This window comes from Struthio camelus, chromosome 28 (assembly GCF_040807025.1).
Source record: "Struthio camelus isolate bStrCam1 chromosome 28, bStrCam1.hap1, whole genome shotgun sequence".
Classification (NCBI taxonomy): domain Eukaryota; kingdom Metazoa; phylum Chordata; class Aves; order Struthioniformes; family Struthionidae; genus Struthio; species Struthio camelus.
This window is the reverse complement of record NC_090969.1, coordinates 130,500-147,111: the sequence shown is the minus strand read 5'-3', so window position 1 is coordinate 147,111 and position 16,612 is coordinate 130,500. Positions and strand designations below refer to the sequence as shown.

At 51.5% G+C, this 16,612-nt stretch overlaps 1 protein-coding gene across 20 annotated transcripts in view; it reads right to left on the bottom strand.

Moving 5' to 3' along the window:
* The window catches only part of R3HDM2 (R3H domain containing 2), a 67,651-nt gene that overhangs the window by 3,703 nt on the left and 47,336 nt on the right, over nucleotides 1-16,612 (bottom strand). For 4 of the 20 annotated variants that reach the window (XM_068921257.1, XM_068921255.1, XM_009665846.2 and 1 more), the window contains 12 exons: nucleotides 16,035-16,094; nucleotides 15,432-15,572; nucleotides 14,934-15,042; nucleotides 13,662-13,757; nucleotides 12,078-12,109; nucleotides 9,320-9,552; nucleotides 6,216-6,400; nucleotides 3,133-3,375; nucleotides 2,384-2,510; nucleotides 1,692-1,927; nucleotides 1,118-1,272; nucleotides 687-787 (listed from right to left, as the gene is read on the bottom strand). In XM_068921257.1, coding sequence (XP_068777358.1) covers nucleotides 687-787; nucleotides 1,118-1,272; nucleotides 1,692-1,927; nucleotides 2,384-2,510; nucleotides 3,133-3,375; nucleotides 6,216-6,400; nucleotides 9,320-9,552; nucleotides 12,078-12,109; nucleotides 13,662-13,757; nucleotides 14,934-15,042; nucleotides 15,432-15,572; nucleotides 16,035-16,094 — 1,718 coding nt within the window. Of the gene's footprint in view, nucleotides 1-686; nucleotides 788-1,117; nucleotides 1,273-1,691; nucleotides 1,928-2,383; nucleotides 2,511-3,132; nucleotides 3,376-4,031; nucleotides 4,122-6,215; nucleotides 6,434-9,319; nucleotides 9,553-11,925; nucleotides 11,980-12,077; nucleotides 12,110-13,661; nucleotides 13,758-14,933; nucleotides 15,043-15,431; nucleotides 15,573-16,034; nucleotides 16,095-16,612 lie in introns of all 20 variants that reach the window. The other 16 variants (XM_068921252.1, XM_068921244.1, XM_068921253.1 and 13 more) reach the window with 13 other exon arrangements.

The following is a 16,612-nucleotide window of genomic DNA, read 5'->3' as shown; positions in this document are numbered from 1 at the left end:
GTGGAAGAAGAGTACTCAGGTGGGGTGAAGAGAGGCTCTACCAAGGCCCTGCAGAAAGAGAACCCTCTCTGATACTACAGCTTACATCAGGGAATGATGACTTTTAATCCAGAAAAAATGCAAGCAGAGGGAACAAGTTGAAAGCAACTCTGGTCACCTCTCTGAGCATCACACCAAATCCTTAGGCAAAGGGTCTTATCACAGACTGGGCATAGAGCCCCCAGTTTCTTGGTTTGCAGCTCCAGCTCTTGCACTAATTCACCAGGCCCTGACTCACAAGCCTGCACAGGGGACAGGACACAGGAATCCTGCCTTCTGGGCTGTTCCTCTCATCCACAGCGCTCCCTCCGCTCTCATGAGCTGCCCTAGTGACACTAAGCCACGTTGCCAGCAGAGGGAGTCCACAGCCCACAGCAGCTCCTTGTGCCCACTCCAACCTTGCCTGCTGGCCATGGCAAGGAGATACAGGCACAGGCCAGCATCGGTCCACAGCAAAGTCCCTGTGCCACATGCTGCTCACTCGCAGGGGACTGTGGGATGGGTCAGACTAAGGAAACTCCCTGGACAGAAGCTGCCAGACTTAGCTGTGAATTGGCTGCTCTGTTCACTGCAGCCCCCCACCCCTTCCAAAACCCAATCCAATCTGTGCAGAATCAATGTCAACACTGACCAGCGGCCCCTCTTACCTGAATACTGCTGCTGCATCTGTGGTGGACTACAGGGTGAGGGTGATTGTGGCATCTGATACTGTTCAGAGCCAGGTGGCTGAAGAAACCCCACCGAAGGGCTGCGAAGCAAAGAGTGCTCTGGTGAGGTGCTGGGGATGGGAGAGAAGCAGTCTGCCTGCCTGCACCGGCAGCCACCGGCTCCCTCAGCACATGAGATGGCTGGAAACACAGCTGCCTCTGGGAGGAGCACAGAAAGCACTGCATGCTGCTGGGCAGCTGTGGCCAGGAAGTGCCGGCTATGGGGGCTTGGACTGGGCAAGCTCAAGAGACGACAAGTGTCTGTGGTGCCCAGCCATCTCCTCAAGCTGCAGGAACAGGATGTGATGCCCTTTCGGTAGGGCAGCAGGGCCCACTCTCCCCCAGGCAGGCCAGCAACACAGAAGCTTTACCTGGTGCCGTTCTGCTGGGCAGCTGGGATGACGCTGTAGTAGATGGGAACCCCTCCAGTCTGAAGCCCTCCCTGAACAGACTGGCTGGCTGGTACAAGCACCGGCTGCTGGAAGGGCTGCTGGACCACATTCTGGGACTCATTGGCCATGGGGACCTGCATGGGGAAGAGAGGTGCAGCACTGTGAAATGACAGGCAAGAGAGAGCAGAAGCAGGGAGAAATGGCCCCAAAGAGGAGCCACCAAGGTCCAGACAGGGTAGAAGACATGCCAGGTTGTTGTCTACTGCAGCCTGAAGCAATCTTGTCCAGGGAAGGGCAGCCCCTGCCAGCTTTTCTGGGAACACTAAGGCCAAGGGAACAGCCACACTCAGATCTCCTTCTCAAGAGATGCCCCACACTGGCTCAAACACGGACATGCACCCCCAGTGGGCAAGCATACGTGACCTTGTCAAAGTGTATGGGTCTGGGTCTTTCGCTCCATCACTCACCCACAGCAGCAAGGTGCTTCCTGTGAGGCCTGCAGCGCTGAGGCCTCTCCCCAGCATCCCCTCACCTGAGCACAGCCGATGCCTACCTGGTACGAAGGCAGTGGAGTGTACTGGACCATCAGGCCTTGCATCTGGCTCCCCATACTGCTCCTCTGGCTGCTGAGGAGGCCGGGGGGCTGCGCCTGCTGCACTCCCATCATACTCTGCATCTGACCCCCCATGCTGTTCCTCTGGCTGTTGAGGAGGCCAGGGGGCTGTGCCTGCTGCACTCCCATTACACCTTGGTATGTTTGCTGCTGGTTGGACATCATCGGCTGTAAACCTGTCAGAATAGGGTTCAAATGGAGCAGCTTCCCAGCTGGCCACAGGAGGTAGCCAGGGACTTGACATATAACTAGTCAAGTTCTGCTTTGCCTCCATCTCTTGCTAAAACAGTGAAGAATGGGCTTCCTTCTTCACAGAGATGTGCAAAGACCTGAAGAAAGCTCCTAGCTTTAAATTCACCTTACAGCAACTCAAGGCATGCTGCATTTTGATGCCCATCTGCTTGCTGAGACAGAAGGAAGAGACTAAAAGAGGTTTAGCAGCCAGGTCCGTTTTCAACTTTCCTTTGCACGGTCCAGAGGTACTCTATAGTCAGCAAGTCCAGCAGAGTGGGGGAATGGCATCTTAGGGCAGGAAAGAGCAGTCCCACCCCAGACAGTACATGGGAGATCCTTAAGAGCCAACAGGGCTGCAGTGAAGGGAAACGTGTCCACCCCCCTCTACTCCCCCTTACCAGGCTGCTGGGACTGCTGGGGGAGCTGTTGAGTGCGCTGGGAGCTGTAGGCCACTGGGTGACTGAGAGATCGGTATTGCTGGCTGGAGTTCGGGTACTGCCCGGGAGGGTAGTAAGAAACCTGAATCTATCAGAATCAAGAAAACACATGGTGAGAACACAAGAGGGAGTGGGACCAAGACAGCTAGTCCCCCTTCTCTCTTGCCTTGCCTGGTTTCTGCTGAAGGAAACCAACCAGGGCTTTGGCTCTGGCCAGATGACAGCTCCTCAGGGAACTGCAGCCCCTGCCCACTCCTCCCAGCCTGCGCATCCAAGGCTTTCCCAGCACAGCAGTGCAAGAGCAGGGAAGCTACAATTCTCAGAGACCAGTCCTAGGGGTCATAATGCCCTCCAGGACCCCAAGAGAGCTTAGAGGTGTCAGTCCTGAATCTGGGCTCAGATGATCACTGTCCCTCCCCTAGCAATGTGCCAGGAATGCCTGGAGAGATCCCCAGATAAGCACCCTGTGAGCTCAGAGCGACAAGGGGACAGAAATTGTCCTGTGCCTAGCACGGGGTAGGGAGCTGACCTGGTGCTCTGACCTATGTGCATTGATCTATTACAAATGAGCAGCAGAAGAAGAGGGCACCCACTCTCAAGGAGCTGGAGCTGTTCTCTGGGCTGCTCCCCAGCAACTCCTTGCCCTGGCAGATTTAGGCAGAGGTGCACATCCCCCCCTCCCCCCACCCCAGGTTTGCACATGTCCTTACTTGCTGGGGAGGCTGAATGTAGCTCTGGGGCTGCAGCACCTGCTGCGTGGGGGCCGTGTGCCCTGAGGCGGAGTAGTTGGAGGTGGGAATGGGCTGCCCAGGGGATGTCATGATGAATCCTGTCTGCTGAGGATGCTGGGAGATGAGGGATGACTGGAACATGGCTGAGGAAGGATCCGGTGCTTCCGCAGAGCCTTGCCGGCTGAGGCTGATCTGCCCAAAGGGGTTGCTGAGTTCGTCACCCTGCATTGGGGATAAGTGGGAGGGATGGAGGAGGAAAGCAGGCAGGACGTGGCTCTACCCAGTGGAGGGGTCTGCTCTGCTTGGAGGGGCTCCAGAAAAGTCCCAGAAACGAGCCACAGCCCAGGAGGGGGGTGGAGGCGTGCAGGCTGCTAGGGGAGCCCAAGTGCTTGGGGAACACCTGCATTGTGCGTTGCCCCTGTGGTGCCCCCAGCCCAGTGGCCCGGGCCCCCAGGGGCTGCGGGACAGGACCTGACGGCAGCACCCCCGGGGCCACGGGCTCACAGCGCTGCCTGCACTCCGCTCACTCTCACGTTGGTTCATGCTCCATGGCGGGGGTGGTGCAGGGGCTCATGCAGCCCTCTGGGACCCCGGTGCTGGGCACAGGTAGCTCTCTTCCTGGTGCGGCTCTGGGCTTTGCGCTTGCGTTTCCCTCACCCCTGTTCAAGACCAGCCGCTCCAGCAGTGGCCAGCACTGGCAGTTCCCACAGCCTCGGGTGTCCCATGGCCTCGGCCCCGCTGCAGCGCAGGGCCTCCCCAAATCCCGAACCCATTGGGTGCAGTGTCCACAACATACCTGATTAGTAAAAGCTCATACAACACAAACACATCACATAAGTACAACAGAGACAGTGCAGAAGAGGAAATGGGGTTTATACCATGTTGTACTGCTGGGGTGGAGAGACTGGCAAGAGGACTTGGGGGCAGGAGCTTGGAGAATACTGAACAGGCTGCAGCGCTGGGACCGGCTGAGACCAGCAGAGAAGGGAGCAAAGGAGAGAGATTTGGGTGGGAAAAGGTGTGGGGGAAGGAAGGAAGGATAGGATAGGAGGAAGGAGAGAAAGAAGGAACAATCAGGTTAGTCAACTGAGCCAGTTGCAAACACACACAGAGGGGAGGCATTGCAGAGGGGTGGAAAGCACAGAGACCAGAGCAGGCGAGCATTCATCTCTCTATGGAGGAAGACATACAGCCCGGCCAGTTGCTTTGTGGAAGCTGGGAAGGCTGACCATGTCTGCAAAGCAGCTCTTGCCTTGCATGAACAGTCACACAAGTTCACAAAGGTCAGCTACTGCTAAGAGCACCAGGAGAGCCGCTTCCTCCCAGCACAACCTTTGTGTCTCTCCCTCTTCACCATCCACTTGTGTGTGGCCCTAACTCCCAGCTCTCTCTGCAGTGCTTCTTGGCCTTCCCTGTTGGTAAAACTGACTCTCTTCAGTCTCACCCTCCCATACGGGCCCCCTCTTTTGTCTCCTGGGGGACAGGATGCTGATGCCTGCTTATGACAACACCTAACTTGAGCACCACAGACAGTGCTTTGGGCACTCCACTTGTAATCAATGGGCAGCATTGGCTTCCTTCTGTTCATCTGATTTGTCCTTTGGTGGGACAGAAGGTGCATGCACATGGGAGACATTGCATTTTCAGACCTTTCACCAACAACCGAATGAACAAGAACAGTTTTTTCAGGAGCTAAACCATTAGGAGAAGAGTCAAACAGCAAAGATGCAAAACAAAACGCCAGTAAGGCACAGAGATGCTGCACAGCTCTGATGCCAAAGTCTCTGAACTCTGCTACACCCAGTTCAGCAGGGCAGACTCACCTCTGCTGTTGAGAACACTCACTTCAGCCAGGAAAAGGGGAGAAGTTTCAGAAACCTGCCATGTGTTCATCACCGCCCACCCAGGGCACTGTGCTCAGTCCCATGCCATGCTACAACTCCAGACAGACACCCCTGCCACCTTTAGCACGAGACCCTGACTCCCTCAGGAGACACCTCAAACTGAGCTGTTTCCCTTGAGTCTCAGTATCTTCTGCAGACACACCCACATTCCTGGGAAGCAAAGAGTAATCATGAAGCTCTGGAGTCAGTCTAGAGCCCAAGAACTACAAGTTCCCTCCATCCTCATACAAATGGTGACAGATAGCAAGGATATGGAGGAACACAGATCTGCTCACATTATCTGCAGTAAAAGCCACTTGAGGAGGCTTGTTTTCTCCTCCTACCTCAACTCATGGAAAACTCCTGCAGTTCACTGCATAAGTATGGGACGATGCACCAGAAAGGATCCCTATAAAACTCATGAGCAGGCTGTGGTCTGGCACAGACACCCTGCTCTGGTAAGGGCAGGATGGGAGGATACTGAAGTCCCTTCCCATGCATACCAAACAGCTCTGCACCCACTGAACATGGGGCAGCTTTGCTCTCCAAATGTGTCCACTAGGGCTAGCTCCCACCACTTCTTCGGTCCTGCAGAGACGCAGGGTCAGCTGTTATGCTGGCTCAGGAACAGAAAAACGTCCTTCCAAAGGGCTCCATCCTCAGAAATAGCCTTGCCGGGCTGTGAAACATCATTTGGGTTTAACTTGGGGAGAGTCTGGAGAATACACCAGGACCCAGCCCCAGGCCTACCTTTACCCAGAACATCAGGTGACCAGCCATGGGATTTCAGCACTGGGGAATTCAAATTCAACTATCATTTGTGACAGTCCCTCACCAGGAAGGCAGCTGGAAGGCAGAGGGTAACTCTGCCACTCACCAAAGTGCTACAGATCCCTTGCCAGGAGGGCTGTAGGCCCGAGCAGATATGGAAGAGGCTGGTGAGCTGAGATGTCGTGCAGCATCACATTCAGACACAGCAAGGCCCCTTGACCTTCTCCTGCTCTGCCAATAGCACAGAGGGACTGTCACTCTCTAACAGGTGGCAAGCGTGAGACCACCCAAATCCCACAGGGCAAGGGTGAGTCTAGGGCACCCTGAGTGTATGGTGGGTCTCTGTTCTGCCTCCCACCTCTGTGCCTGAGGAGCTGACTGAGGCCTGGACACTGTGCAGCAACTCACCTGCGATATCATGTGGTTACCCATGGCTGGCTGCTGCTGGGCTGTGGGTGGAAGTCCTTGGGGCTGTGGTTGTGGCTGTTGTGGTGACTGTGGTTGAGGCTGCTGGGCTGCGCAGGGCAGGAGGCCACGGCTGGGCTGTGCAGAAGGGGACTGGCTGCATGCTTCAGGGGCACCTAGTACCAGACCTTGAATAGAGAAAGGCATGGCAGGGTTGGTACCTGAGAGAGAGAAACATTGATGTGGGGGGAGTGAGTCAGATCCTGTCACTATCTCCTGTACTGTGGCTAGATTGTATTCTGTCTGCTGTCCAAACGGGAGCTTCCATGCAGACAGGGTGAACGGGCTGCAGGCCAAGGCACTAGTTTGCCTCTACCTCACAGCAAAGCAAGGCATTGATATCCTCTGGACCACAAGTGATTGCCCCTCTCTCTTCTCCATGTCCATGTCCACCCACTGCCCCTCCACAGCTATGCACAGCATCTTCTCTCCCCATTGACCCGTGCATGCTCTGTCCCACGTAGGGAAGAGCAGTATGCAATCTTTGTTCCAAACGATGTCCACAAGTTGTACAGCTATCATACCCAAGGTGGTGCCCTCTTCCCTTACACCAACCTAACATGTTCACAGTGCACAGACAGCCTAGCCCAGCAGTCCCCATGGATAGCTATCAGGCAGCTGCTGTTTGTGTGATGCTTCAACACTGCTCAGAATTGCAGGAAATTAAAAATCCAATGCCAAGTTCACAGGATGAACCTGGCCTGTCTTTGCCCACAGGATAGTGCTTGCTTGGCATAGCTGATGGTAGGGTTGGCGCAGGGCGGTAAACACAGGTCTGTGTTGCAAACAATTCTCTGGAGGGATGTGCCTTCTCTGGCATCTGGAAAGCACCTGACACGAGTCAGGGCCTTCTATAAACGACAGGGGCTTTCTGCCGGGAAGAGGAATCTGGTTGCAATAGCAGCAGCTGCTTGATGGAGGGTACCCCACCCCAGCACAAGGCAGAGTTTACACAAGAGGAAGCTGCTGGGTAGACTCATGTCAACTCAGTGCCATAAAGCAATCTGCGGAAAGAAGCTGGAGGGCTATTCCCACCCCAGCTTAGCTCTGCAGCCAGGCAAGGCCCTTGCTTGGGCACTATTACATTGTCAAGATTAGCCCATGTTTTTTCCCAGAACAAAGAGGGGAATGAGGGAATCCCATTTTATGGCCATATAGACCCAGCATGTGCACATTCTTTTAGTAAAGAGCTGGTGGGAGGGGGTGACTGGCTGAAAGCAATTCTTTCTCATGGCAGGAAAATTGTTAGGAAGGTGTGATACATGCTGCAGGGCACCTAGCTGGCAACGGCCCTCCTCAGTATTTCAGTCATTACTTCCTGAAATAAAAGGCCTGTGAAGCTATTGCTTGAAGGCCTGGCAGCTGCTATTTAACTAACTCTGCCTCTGATCTACTGCTTTTCAACAGCCAGTCTTGAGGCACTCTGATAAGGAGCTTTGTATTATCACCCACACTGCAAAGGGGGAAATATTTTGTTCACAGTTGCCCAGAGGCTGATGGCTGAGAGGGCAAAAGAACCGTCCAGTCTTATGCACTTCCTCCACTCTGAACAAATAGTAGGATATGGTATGTTTTTCCAAGAGAAAATTCTTTTTCCTTTTTTTTTTTTTCCCCACGGCATTTCTAATTACTCGCCATTATATAGAGCCTGGAGAGCAACTGGCTTCTGTTCCCAGGGAAGACCTGGAGGAAAAACACAGAAAGAGCAAAAAATAGATCCTCTCTTGCTCTGCTCTGCACACGGCTGGGCCAGATCTTCAAATAACTGCTTCCATCAGCTGATGAATCAGCCCCGGAGGTGGTTGCAAGAACCAGAATAAGCACAGCCCTGAGTACAATGGAAACAAGGTCCCAAGAGACGATATAGGCACCTTGAAATTACAAGATGAACGCGTGGTTTTCAAAGCCAGCCTTGGTGCTAGACCAGCAGCCTCGTTGCCTTTTAGGTTCACCCCTTTCATTTGAATGGATTCTTGTGGAACAGTCTAATCACTCAGAAGCACCAATTTGCTTCCCCTCCCCAGTAAAATGACAGCTTTCAAGCATTTGGAGACTTGCTGCCTACCAGAGAGAATGCAGGAAGGTAGACACTGAGATACCACTGGATTTTGCTCACAGGAATTGTAACCAGCTACCATATGGATCCTCAGTTATCACCAGACTATTAAAATGACAGCAAAGATCTGTGCTGCCTTTTCCACAAATGCCTTGCCCAAGTAGTCAGTTGAAAATAAAAGTACTCTGCTCCCCACTGATAGAGGGCTGCTGCTGTGCCAAGGGCAGCACCTATTCTCAGAGGAAACTGTTGTGGGTAACAGATTACCAGTGATGCCTCACAGTAATGTTCTGCGTGCACGGACCACCCCTTGCGCGATCCAGATGGAAAAGGAAGAGCTGATCTGGAGTAGCCAAAGACATTTGTGATCCTAATTCCCTTGGCACTCCTGAAATCTTGAGCTGTATTCAATAGCTCTTGAAGAGCTGCAGCCCCAGCTTCCTGCTGATATGTTTGCTCTCAGGAGTATGGTGAACCGTTCTGAGAGAACATCTTAGGCAGATATTGCTTAATACAGCCTTTGTCTGATGAGACAGACTAATTAGTGGCACCCTTCCCAGGACCTCCTTTGTTGAAAAGCAAGGAAAAGTGCTAGATGGTTTACCCTGACTGAGGAAGTCTCCTTAGGGCTGTGAGAGATCACGGGGAGCAGAACGGAATGGGAACACAACTTGCAGCAGAGCATGAGAGGGAAACAATAGAAAATTCATAGCCTGAGTCCCAGTGTAGAGGACTAAACAATGTCCTGTGTCTTGGACAACTCTGCTAGAGGGAAGTGAGATGTAATAGTGTGTATTGAAAGAGCAGATGATAAACCAACAGGCATATCCCTGGTCAAGTACTGAACACCTTGAGATGATGCCAACCATGTCCTATTTTAACCAGAGTCACTGCCCAGAGCTTCACAAGCACCAATCCCCCCCGTCCCAGCCCGGCAACTATGTCTGCTAGGCGCCTCTGGGCAGAAGGTGCACAGGAAACTATACAGTACCTGCCCGGGATGTTCTGCTGGCAGTGCTGCCTTTGCTGCTCCCAATGCTGTCCCCCCGCGTCAGGATGGAGATGCCACTGAAGCTGCTGGCTTTGGTGACAGGTGGTCGCAGGTTGCGGATGGAGCCATCTGAGTCTGTGCTGCTCCACGGCCGAGGCTCCAGAGACTTTATCTCACTCTCTGTGCTGCTCTGACGGCTGCCTGAGGCCCGGTTCAAACTGTCCCGGTTACCCCTGCAGAGACCGGAGGAGTTAGACAACACCTTCAGGGGAAAGGGGCAGGAGCTGGACCCACACGTGCTGCATCAGAACTGTTGCACCAGGGGTGGCAACCTTGGCCAGCGGCTGGCTCTGTGACACAGTGTACTGGCACTGCATACAGGGATCTGCCAGTGAACAAACATCCTGGCTTACAACTTGCTCGAGCATGCACTGTGAAGACCCAGACACTGCTGCTCTTCCTTGGTGTGTGTTAAGAGCTTGCCCCTTGCCCTTTTCCCTAGCCAGACCTCAGTCTGGAGGGGATTCCAGCAGGGTCAGAGCATGATCCCTTGCTAAAGCCCTCCTTGTTTCAGAACAGAAGCTTCTCTATGGATAGCTTTACAGAGTCTCCGAGACAAGGATGACTGAGAGCATGCCAGACCACTTTCTGCACCAGCTCTTGTAAGGCTTCCTGCCAGTTGGAACAGCTCCAGGCCAGGTTATCACTTCACTCAGAGCTCCCACTCTTCAGCCTCCCTGAGCTCCAGGCCAGGTCTGGACAGAATAGGACCTTATGGAGTATTAGCAAAACATCGCAACCAGTGAGCCTGGTTTGTCAGCCCTCCTGAGGAACATAAGCACAGCCCTGGGCTCCTGGGTCTCCACTGAGGGGGAGTGTTGAGGAGGGTGACACTGGAAGAGATGCTTATGCTGAGCCTGACAGCAGCTCCAAGCAGTTGTGGAGAGGAAAAGGGGAGCTTGGAAGGAACCTGAGGTGATGTCCTGGGCCGGTGGGAGCACATGAGAGGGGAAAAAAAAACTTCCTTAGAAAAGCAACCAGTGCAATTATCCTCAAACTGGTGAAAGGAACTTGACTATGCATCCTCAAAGCCAAAATTACAGCTGACCTAACAAGCATGACCTTCAAGTTCTTGGGCTCTCTCCAACCTAAACTCTGAAGGCTTGTTTTGGGGCTGTTCAGAGAGGTGGGGGGCATGGGGAAGGGAAGGGCAAAGGGGGGACATGTCAAGGACTCTGTTCCAATTCAGCTGCAAACTCTGGCTCCCTGAGAACCCAGACCCCAGGCTCGTTGCTGCCAACCCAGAGCAAAAAAGGTTCTCCTTTTTCTGTGGCTAAACGCTCTTCAACCTTCAGGGACACTACCACTCTGAGAGCTGCTGTGGCAGCTTCTGCCATGCTCGCTTTCCCTTAGCCTTGCTACAGCCAGTTTCCAAGTGTGTCCACCAGCAGAGTTCTCTGCAGTCAGACTTGTGCTTCAGCGGCATTAATACCAGGTTTTCAAGCAAGTGAAGCAGCTTTGTTTGCTCTGAATGCTGGGCTTTAAGTGCAGCAAGTCTCTGGAGTTCACAAACACATCATCTCCAGCATCACCGCTGAGGGAGCCCCAACCTCCTCAAGAGCTTATCTATCCCTGTCCAGAGTTCAAAATGATCCTGAGGCCCACACAGCCTCCCTCTCCCCCCTATGGGAACCACAACACAAAGTCAGCAGATTAACCAAGCTCTTTAGGCTCCTAAAGCTGCAATCACATCAACAACAGCTTTCTTGCTGCTTGCTGGGTGAACTTCATTAAAAACCCATGGCAGAGCTGAAAACTCTGCCCCCTGCCTTAGACACTACTGCCACAGCAGACTCCAACACACAGTCCCTGACAGGCTGGGAATAATCATGCTGAGGACACCCGAGTTTCCACTACAGTGTCCCTCCAAGGGTAGCCTGAGCCACGCCAGGCTGGTTCTGCATTTCCTTAGATCCTCCTGTGCTGTTCATACACAAGAAATGTTTCCTCTCTAGAGCTTTGACTATCAAACAAGAGGGACAGCAGGCCCTCCATGAGGGTTGCTCCATTTTCATCCTGTTCTTTATCCTCTTATCCTCAGCAGCCACCACTGCCAGATTGGGACCTGTGCAAGGTGACTCCTCAGGCTAACTTCATTCTTCTACCCCTTTCATCCACAGGAAAACAACTTAATGAGAAAACGCTGCTCAAACATGCTCCCAGTGCCTTCTGCAGCACACTCTGGTTGAAATGGGCTCCTCAGACACTTCACTGCCATCATGAAGCAATTCAGCCATTATGATCAGGAATTAGGGACAAACCCCCCTGTGAGGATGTTGATCCTGTCACTGTTAAGGGCAGGGGCTTTCCTACCCTGTGGGGAAATGAGAGGCAGAATGATTTGAGAAGTGTTGGAATCCTCTGGCTTCCCCATTCCTCCCTGCCATTCCCACCTTCCACCCCTCCATTTTAATTGATGAATCAGCAAAAAAGGACTCAAAAAATTGATGTTGCAAAAAATACAACTTGAATAACTTCACAAGCAGCCATGCATGGGGCAAACTTACTGAGCAGGACAATGTACAAAATAAATCACACAGAGATACCTAAAAATCTGCCTCCGTTTGTGAGAACTAGAAGAAAAGCCTTCTTTGGAGATTCTGTCGGTTAACATCAGAAAAAAGCATCATTATAGAGTCATGCAGTCCTCCACAGAGAAAGCCAGAGATACAAACAGTGTCTGCTGAACACTACTAACCTGCTGTCAGTGAGATATCCATTCTGGCCAGTCTTGAGGCAGGGAGAACACATGGAGACGGGAGGGAAAGAAAAGGAAGACTTAATAACTTTGAAAACAGCAAACCCAGGCACAATTTCAAAGCAAAGAGGAGCAAAGCACTAAGGGTCTAGGACTCGGGCACAGTCTGTATTGTGCACGAGTTATGTGCTCGCTCAGGAGTCTTGTCGAGCCTTTGGCACTCCAGTCCCACCTGGTTTTCAATCCAGACCCATTAGGAACCTTCCCTGATGGCTGCAATTCTGAGATCTCTCAGGATTTTGCAAGTCTGAGTCCAAACTCCCTACCTCATTGCTCTAAGGCTGGATTAGTGATGGTTGCTTTACCAGTGGAACAATCGAGGCCAGACATGCAACGGTCCTTACTTGCTAAGTGCAGGCACAATTATCAGAGATATGAAGAAAAGGCAGAAGGCTCAAAGCCAGCCCAGCCCACCCTGTGATAGTCACCATTGCCTCTGGATGTCAGGTGTGAAGCACTGGCTCAGCCCATGAACACGGAGCAAGGGCAGTTACATGCCTGCCCCATCTTGTGCTAACGCGGGATAGTGCCTGCCCTATCCGCAGACTGCAGGCAGAGCTGTTTACTAATACGTCTGCATGGCTTTGGGCCTGTGCGTATAAGACAAATCCATGGTTACAACGAGCCATCAGCTGAAGTCTGGGACTCAGCACAGTGGATGCCTGAACACCCTCCTCGTCCAGGCACATTGCAATTCCCCTTAGGACAAACGAAAGGGGCTGTCCCCCAGACACTCAAAAGCAGCAGGCAAGGAGCTGGACTTTGAACATGTCCCAAGGCAGATCGGTACTTGGCACTATCCCTCATTCCATCAGTTGCCACCTGGCACAGGATGGAGCCCTGCCTCCTGCTGGCAGACAGTACCCAACACAACAGGGCACAGCAGCCTCTCTGTGAGCCAGATGTGTGCAAGGAGCACAGCTCAGGCTCAGAGGAGGTCCATGTAGGGAGCAAAGATCTCGAGCAAGCAATAACCAAGCTGGACACTTTGTAAGAAAGGAAATAAACATGCTGCCCAGATTCATCCTGTAAAGGCACAGAGCCCTGTCTGACACTTGAGGGCCAGCATTGCTTGTTCAGGAGATTGAAGCTGCAGCACTAGGGAAAAAATGGGGAGAAGGCTGCTCCTTTCAGGTTTGGTGATTGATTTGCTAGTCATCCCAGAAACCCCCTGCATGAGCTGAGCTAATCTAATCTAATCTAATCTAATCTAATCTAATCCTCCTGGGCAGTAAGGGACAGGCCTGCCTCCTCTGTAGTTCCCACACTTCCACTACCATGTAAAGTGGGAGAATAACTTTGGGAAGGAGGGAAAGAGCAGACTGGGGAGTGGAGGCATAGCTTCTCTCTATCTCCGTGGTTTAGACATCTTTGTTAGGACCCCTATTTCACTGGTAGGTTCTAATAACATTGGGAAGCTTGTAGAAAAGGAAATGACAAGATCTGACCTTTTAATTTACTCAAAGACACCTTCTGCCACAAAGTTCCAGTAGGCTGCGTGGCAAGTGAGTCACCCAAGCTTACCTCTCGTGCAAATATCCGCTCCCTGACCCGCTGATACTCCTCCTCTCGCTCTTCTATAGATTTGCTCCTTCTCCCATCCTGCAAGGGGAGTCTGATCTGAAGGGACAAACACAGCTCAGCTGGTCAGCAGTTGCCAATGGGAGAAGGGGGCGCAGTCAGTTGCTGGTATTTCTACATAGCATTGTAAGTGGATGTGGACTGGTGTGTCTGTGCATGATGCCTGGAAGCCATGACACAGCCTTTACTCTTTGAACCTACATTCTTGATGCTTATTTCTAAAGAACACGCTGGAGGTCTTAGCGCCTCTGACCTTCTGGGTCAAGCACAACCACTATGCCTGAACTCTGCCTCATTTGGGAAGGACAGATTGGGAACATGTCACCAAGTTCTTCTGAAAGACATTCTGGTCCCAAGGAGCCAAAAGCTAGAGGCCACTCTTTAAAGGCACATGGCCAACAGCCAATTCCTCCTGCTCAGTCATGGGTTCTGTGCTTCATGGGTAGCTACCTCACCTGCAGAGTGCCAGCATGGGGAAACCAGAGACTGATACTGATTGCAACGACCAGCTCCTTATCCTGACAACTTTTAAGTTCAAAAACATGATGCAAAGCAAAGGATAATGGCATACTGGGGTGATGTAAAGATGAGAGATACAACAGCAAAGAGCATGAGATCCCTTGTGAAGAGGTATGCCTGCCTCCTGCCCCTTTTTGACATTCAAGATTTTGTCTAGAACAGGTTGGGAAAACAGCCACAGCATTACAGGTCTGGTGCCACCTTCCGCAGCCTGAAGGGAGCCAAGAGTTCAGGAGGGTTTCAAGAAGCTCAGGTGACTGGCAATACTGCTGAGCTCAAAGACTAGAGTGTTTCATTTCGCTGATGGTTTCCTTCCAGTAGTACTGTGAGGTCACAATGACTTCACAGCTTGCCTGGCTGTATGCCCCAGCAAGAGGTGGGAGAAATGTTTGGCAGTGGGCTTTTCCAAAGAAACCCAAGTAAAACACTTCACCTTAAAGCCTAGCCCAGCCACCGGTCACTATTCAGGGTACAGAAATTGTTACTCTGCACAGAACCTGCCCAAGTTCTTCCTCCATTTCCAAGGTATTTTATAAACTCTTCATGATATGTCTGGATGCTGCCATTTGAGAGGGGTGAAAACTTTTATAGAATATTACTGCAGGAAACCCAAGAGAAACGTAGAGTCATTCTCATCTTAGAAAAGTCTCATCTGACTTCCACAAAGTGTGCAGGCACCCCTCTCCTACCCCTTACCTGATTATCATCTCGGTCCATGCTGGTATCATCCCGTTTTAGGATGAATCTCTGTGGGAACTCTGCATTCTTCTCATCTTTGATGTGCTCAGAGAACCTCTGCTCAGGGCTGCAGGAGGAACCAGCCCTTGTTAGAAGTGTAAAATGGACACAGAACCTCTTCATAAAACCACTCCTTGCAGAGAGGTGGTGAGGGGCACACAGAAGTTGTGCTAAATCTCTCCTCTATCTGATGGCAAAGGGAGGACCTCCTGTCTTTTCTCTGAGAACTACAGAAAGCTAAGAAGGACTTGCAGATATATACACTTAGGATTGGAATGAAGGATTCTTCAGGCCCCTCCAGAGGGGACCAGCCTTTCTTGCGGAGGCAACAAATTTGATGCAAAATCCATCCCACTCTGGACCATGCCAGGGATCTGGGGCTGGGGGGTCATGTAGCACCATGCAAGGAAGGGAAGGGGATGCCAGCCCAGCCATTCTCTCTCTCCTCCCCCTTACATTCGTGTGTTACTGGTCTTGTTGATAATGACTGCTTTCCCGGTTTGGTCCACGTTATGGTCCATGCCGAAGTAGGCCGCTACCCGGTGCAGCAGCATCCTGTGATACGAGGTCATCTGAGGGAACTTCTTAAACTGATTGCTGAGAAGAGGGGAGAAGGCATTAGGATGTAGAAGACTGAAACAGACAACGATAATCCGACATCAGAAGGGAGAGGGCAAGGGAGAGGCCAGAGATGCTTTGACCAGATCCCAGGCCGGATCATGTCACCTATTCAAAAGCAGTTAGTCAAGACTCAAGTCCTGCTCCTTACACAGGGCATGAGCATGGGCTTACAGTGCTTTGCCAGCCAGAGCTGGGCTGAGTCAAGTCTCCAGCTGAACAGGCCTTTCTTGAGACAAGACCAGCTTGTGCAGAAAAGCACATGCTTTGCTTCTAAGCAGAAACAGAAGCCAGTATTAGTACTTACTCTGTGACTTCTCCAGTCCTATTTGGTTAAAAAAAAACCTGTAAGCTCTGCTGCAAACACCTACTCTATCCCATATTCTGGGATGTGAATCCTGCACCCCTGTTTTGCTTGACATAAACTTGTCGACCACTTACTTGTTATCGCTAATAAATTCCAAAATCTCCTGTTCTAACTTTAGCAGCATCATTCTATCCCTGTCAAGAAAAGAAAGAGGAAAAAGCCACCTTTAGAGACAGTGAAACACAGTTTTCCCTGCTTGGTACTCATCTGCCTGCAACAGAAAAAAGTCACAAATGCCTGGAATGAGCAACACCAATAACCAACCAGGCTTCACATACCCTCCACACCAATGAATAAAAAACCCCACATTTTTTCATAGATTGTAAATTAATAGCCAGATTTTTTCTGTTTAAAGTTGATGTTTTGCTAATGGTGCTTGGCTTCTGGTAATATTGAATCTCTGCTCTGCTGGAAGCCCCATTGGTAGAGACTCCAGTTTTGCTATTCCTATGCCAGCATTTGGCTTGATTATGTTTATTACTGACACAGCAGCAGTTCCTTTAGAGGCTAGGTTTTGACAACCACTTATAGGAAAGGTTTTAGAACAATTAAGATTCCTTCCTGCTTGCACTTAAACAAATTATTTTTCCTCTATCTCTCTCCATAATACACAAGTACATGTTTTGCTTGACTGCAGTAAATAAAGTTAGTC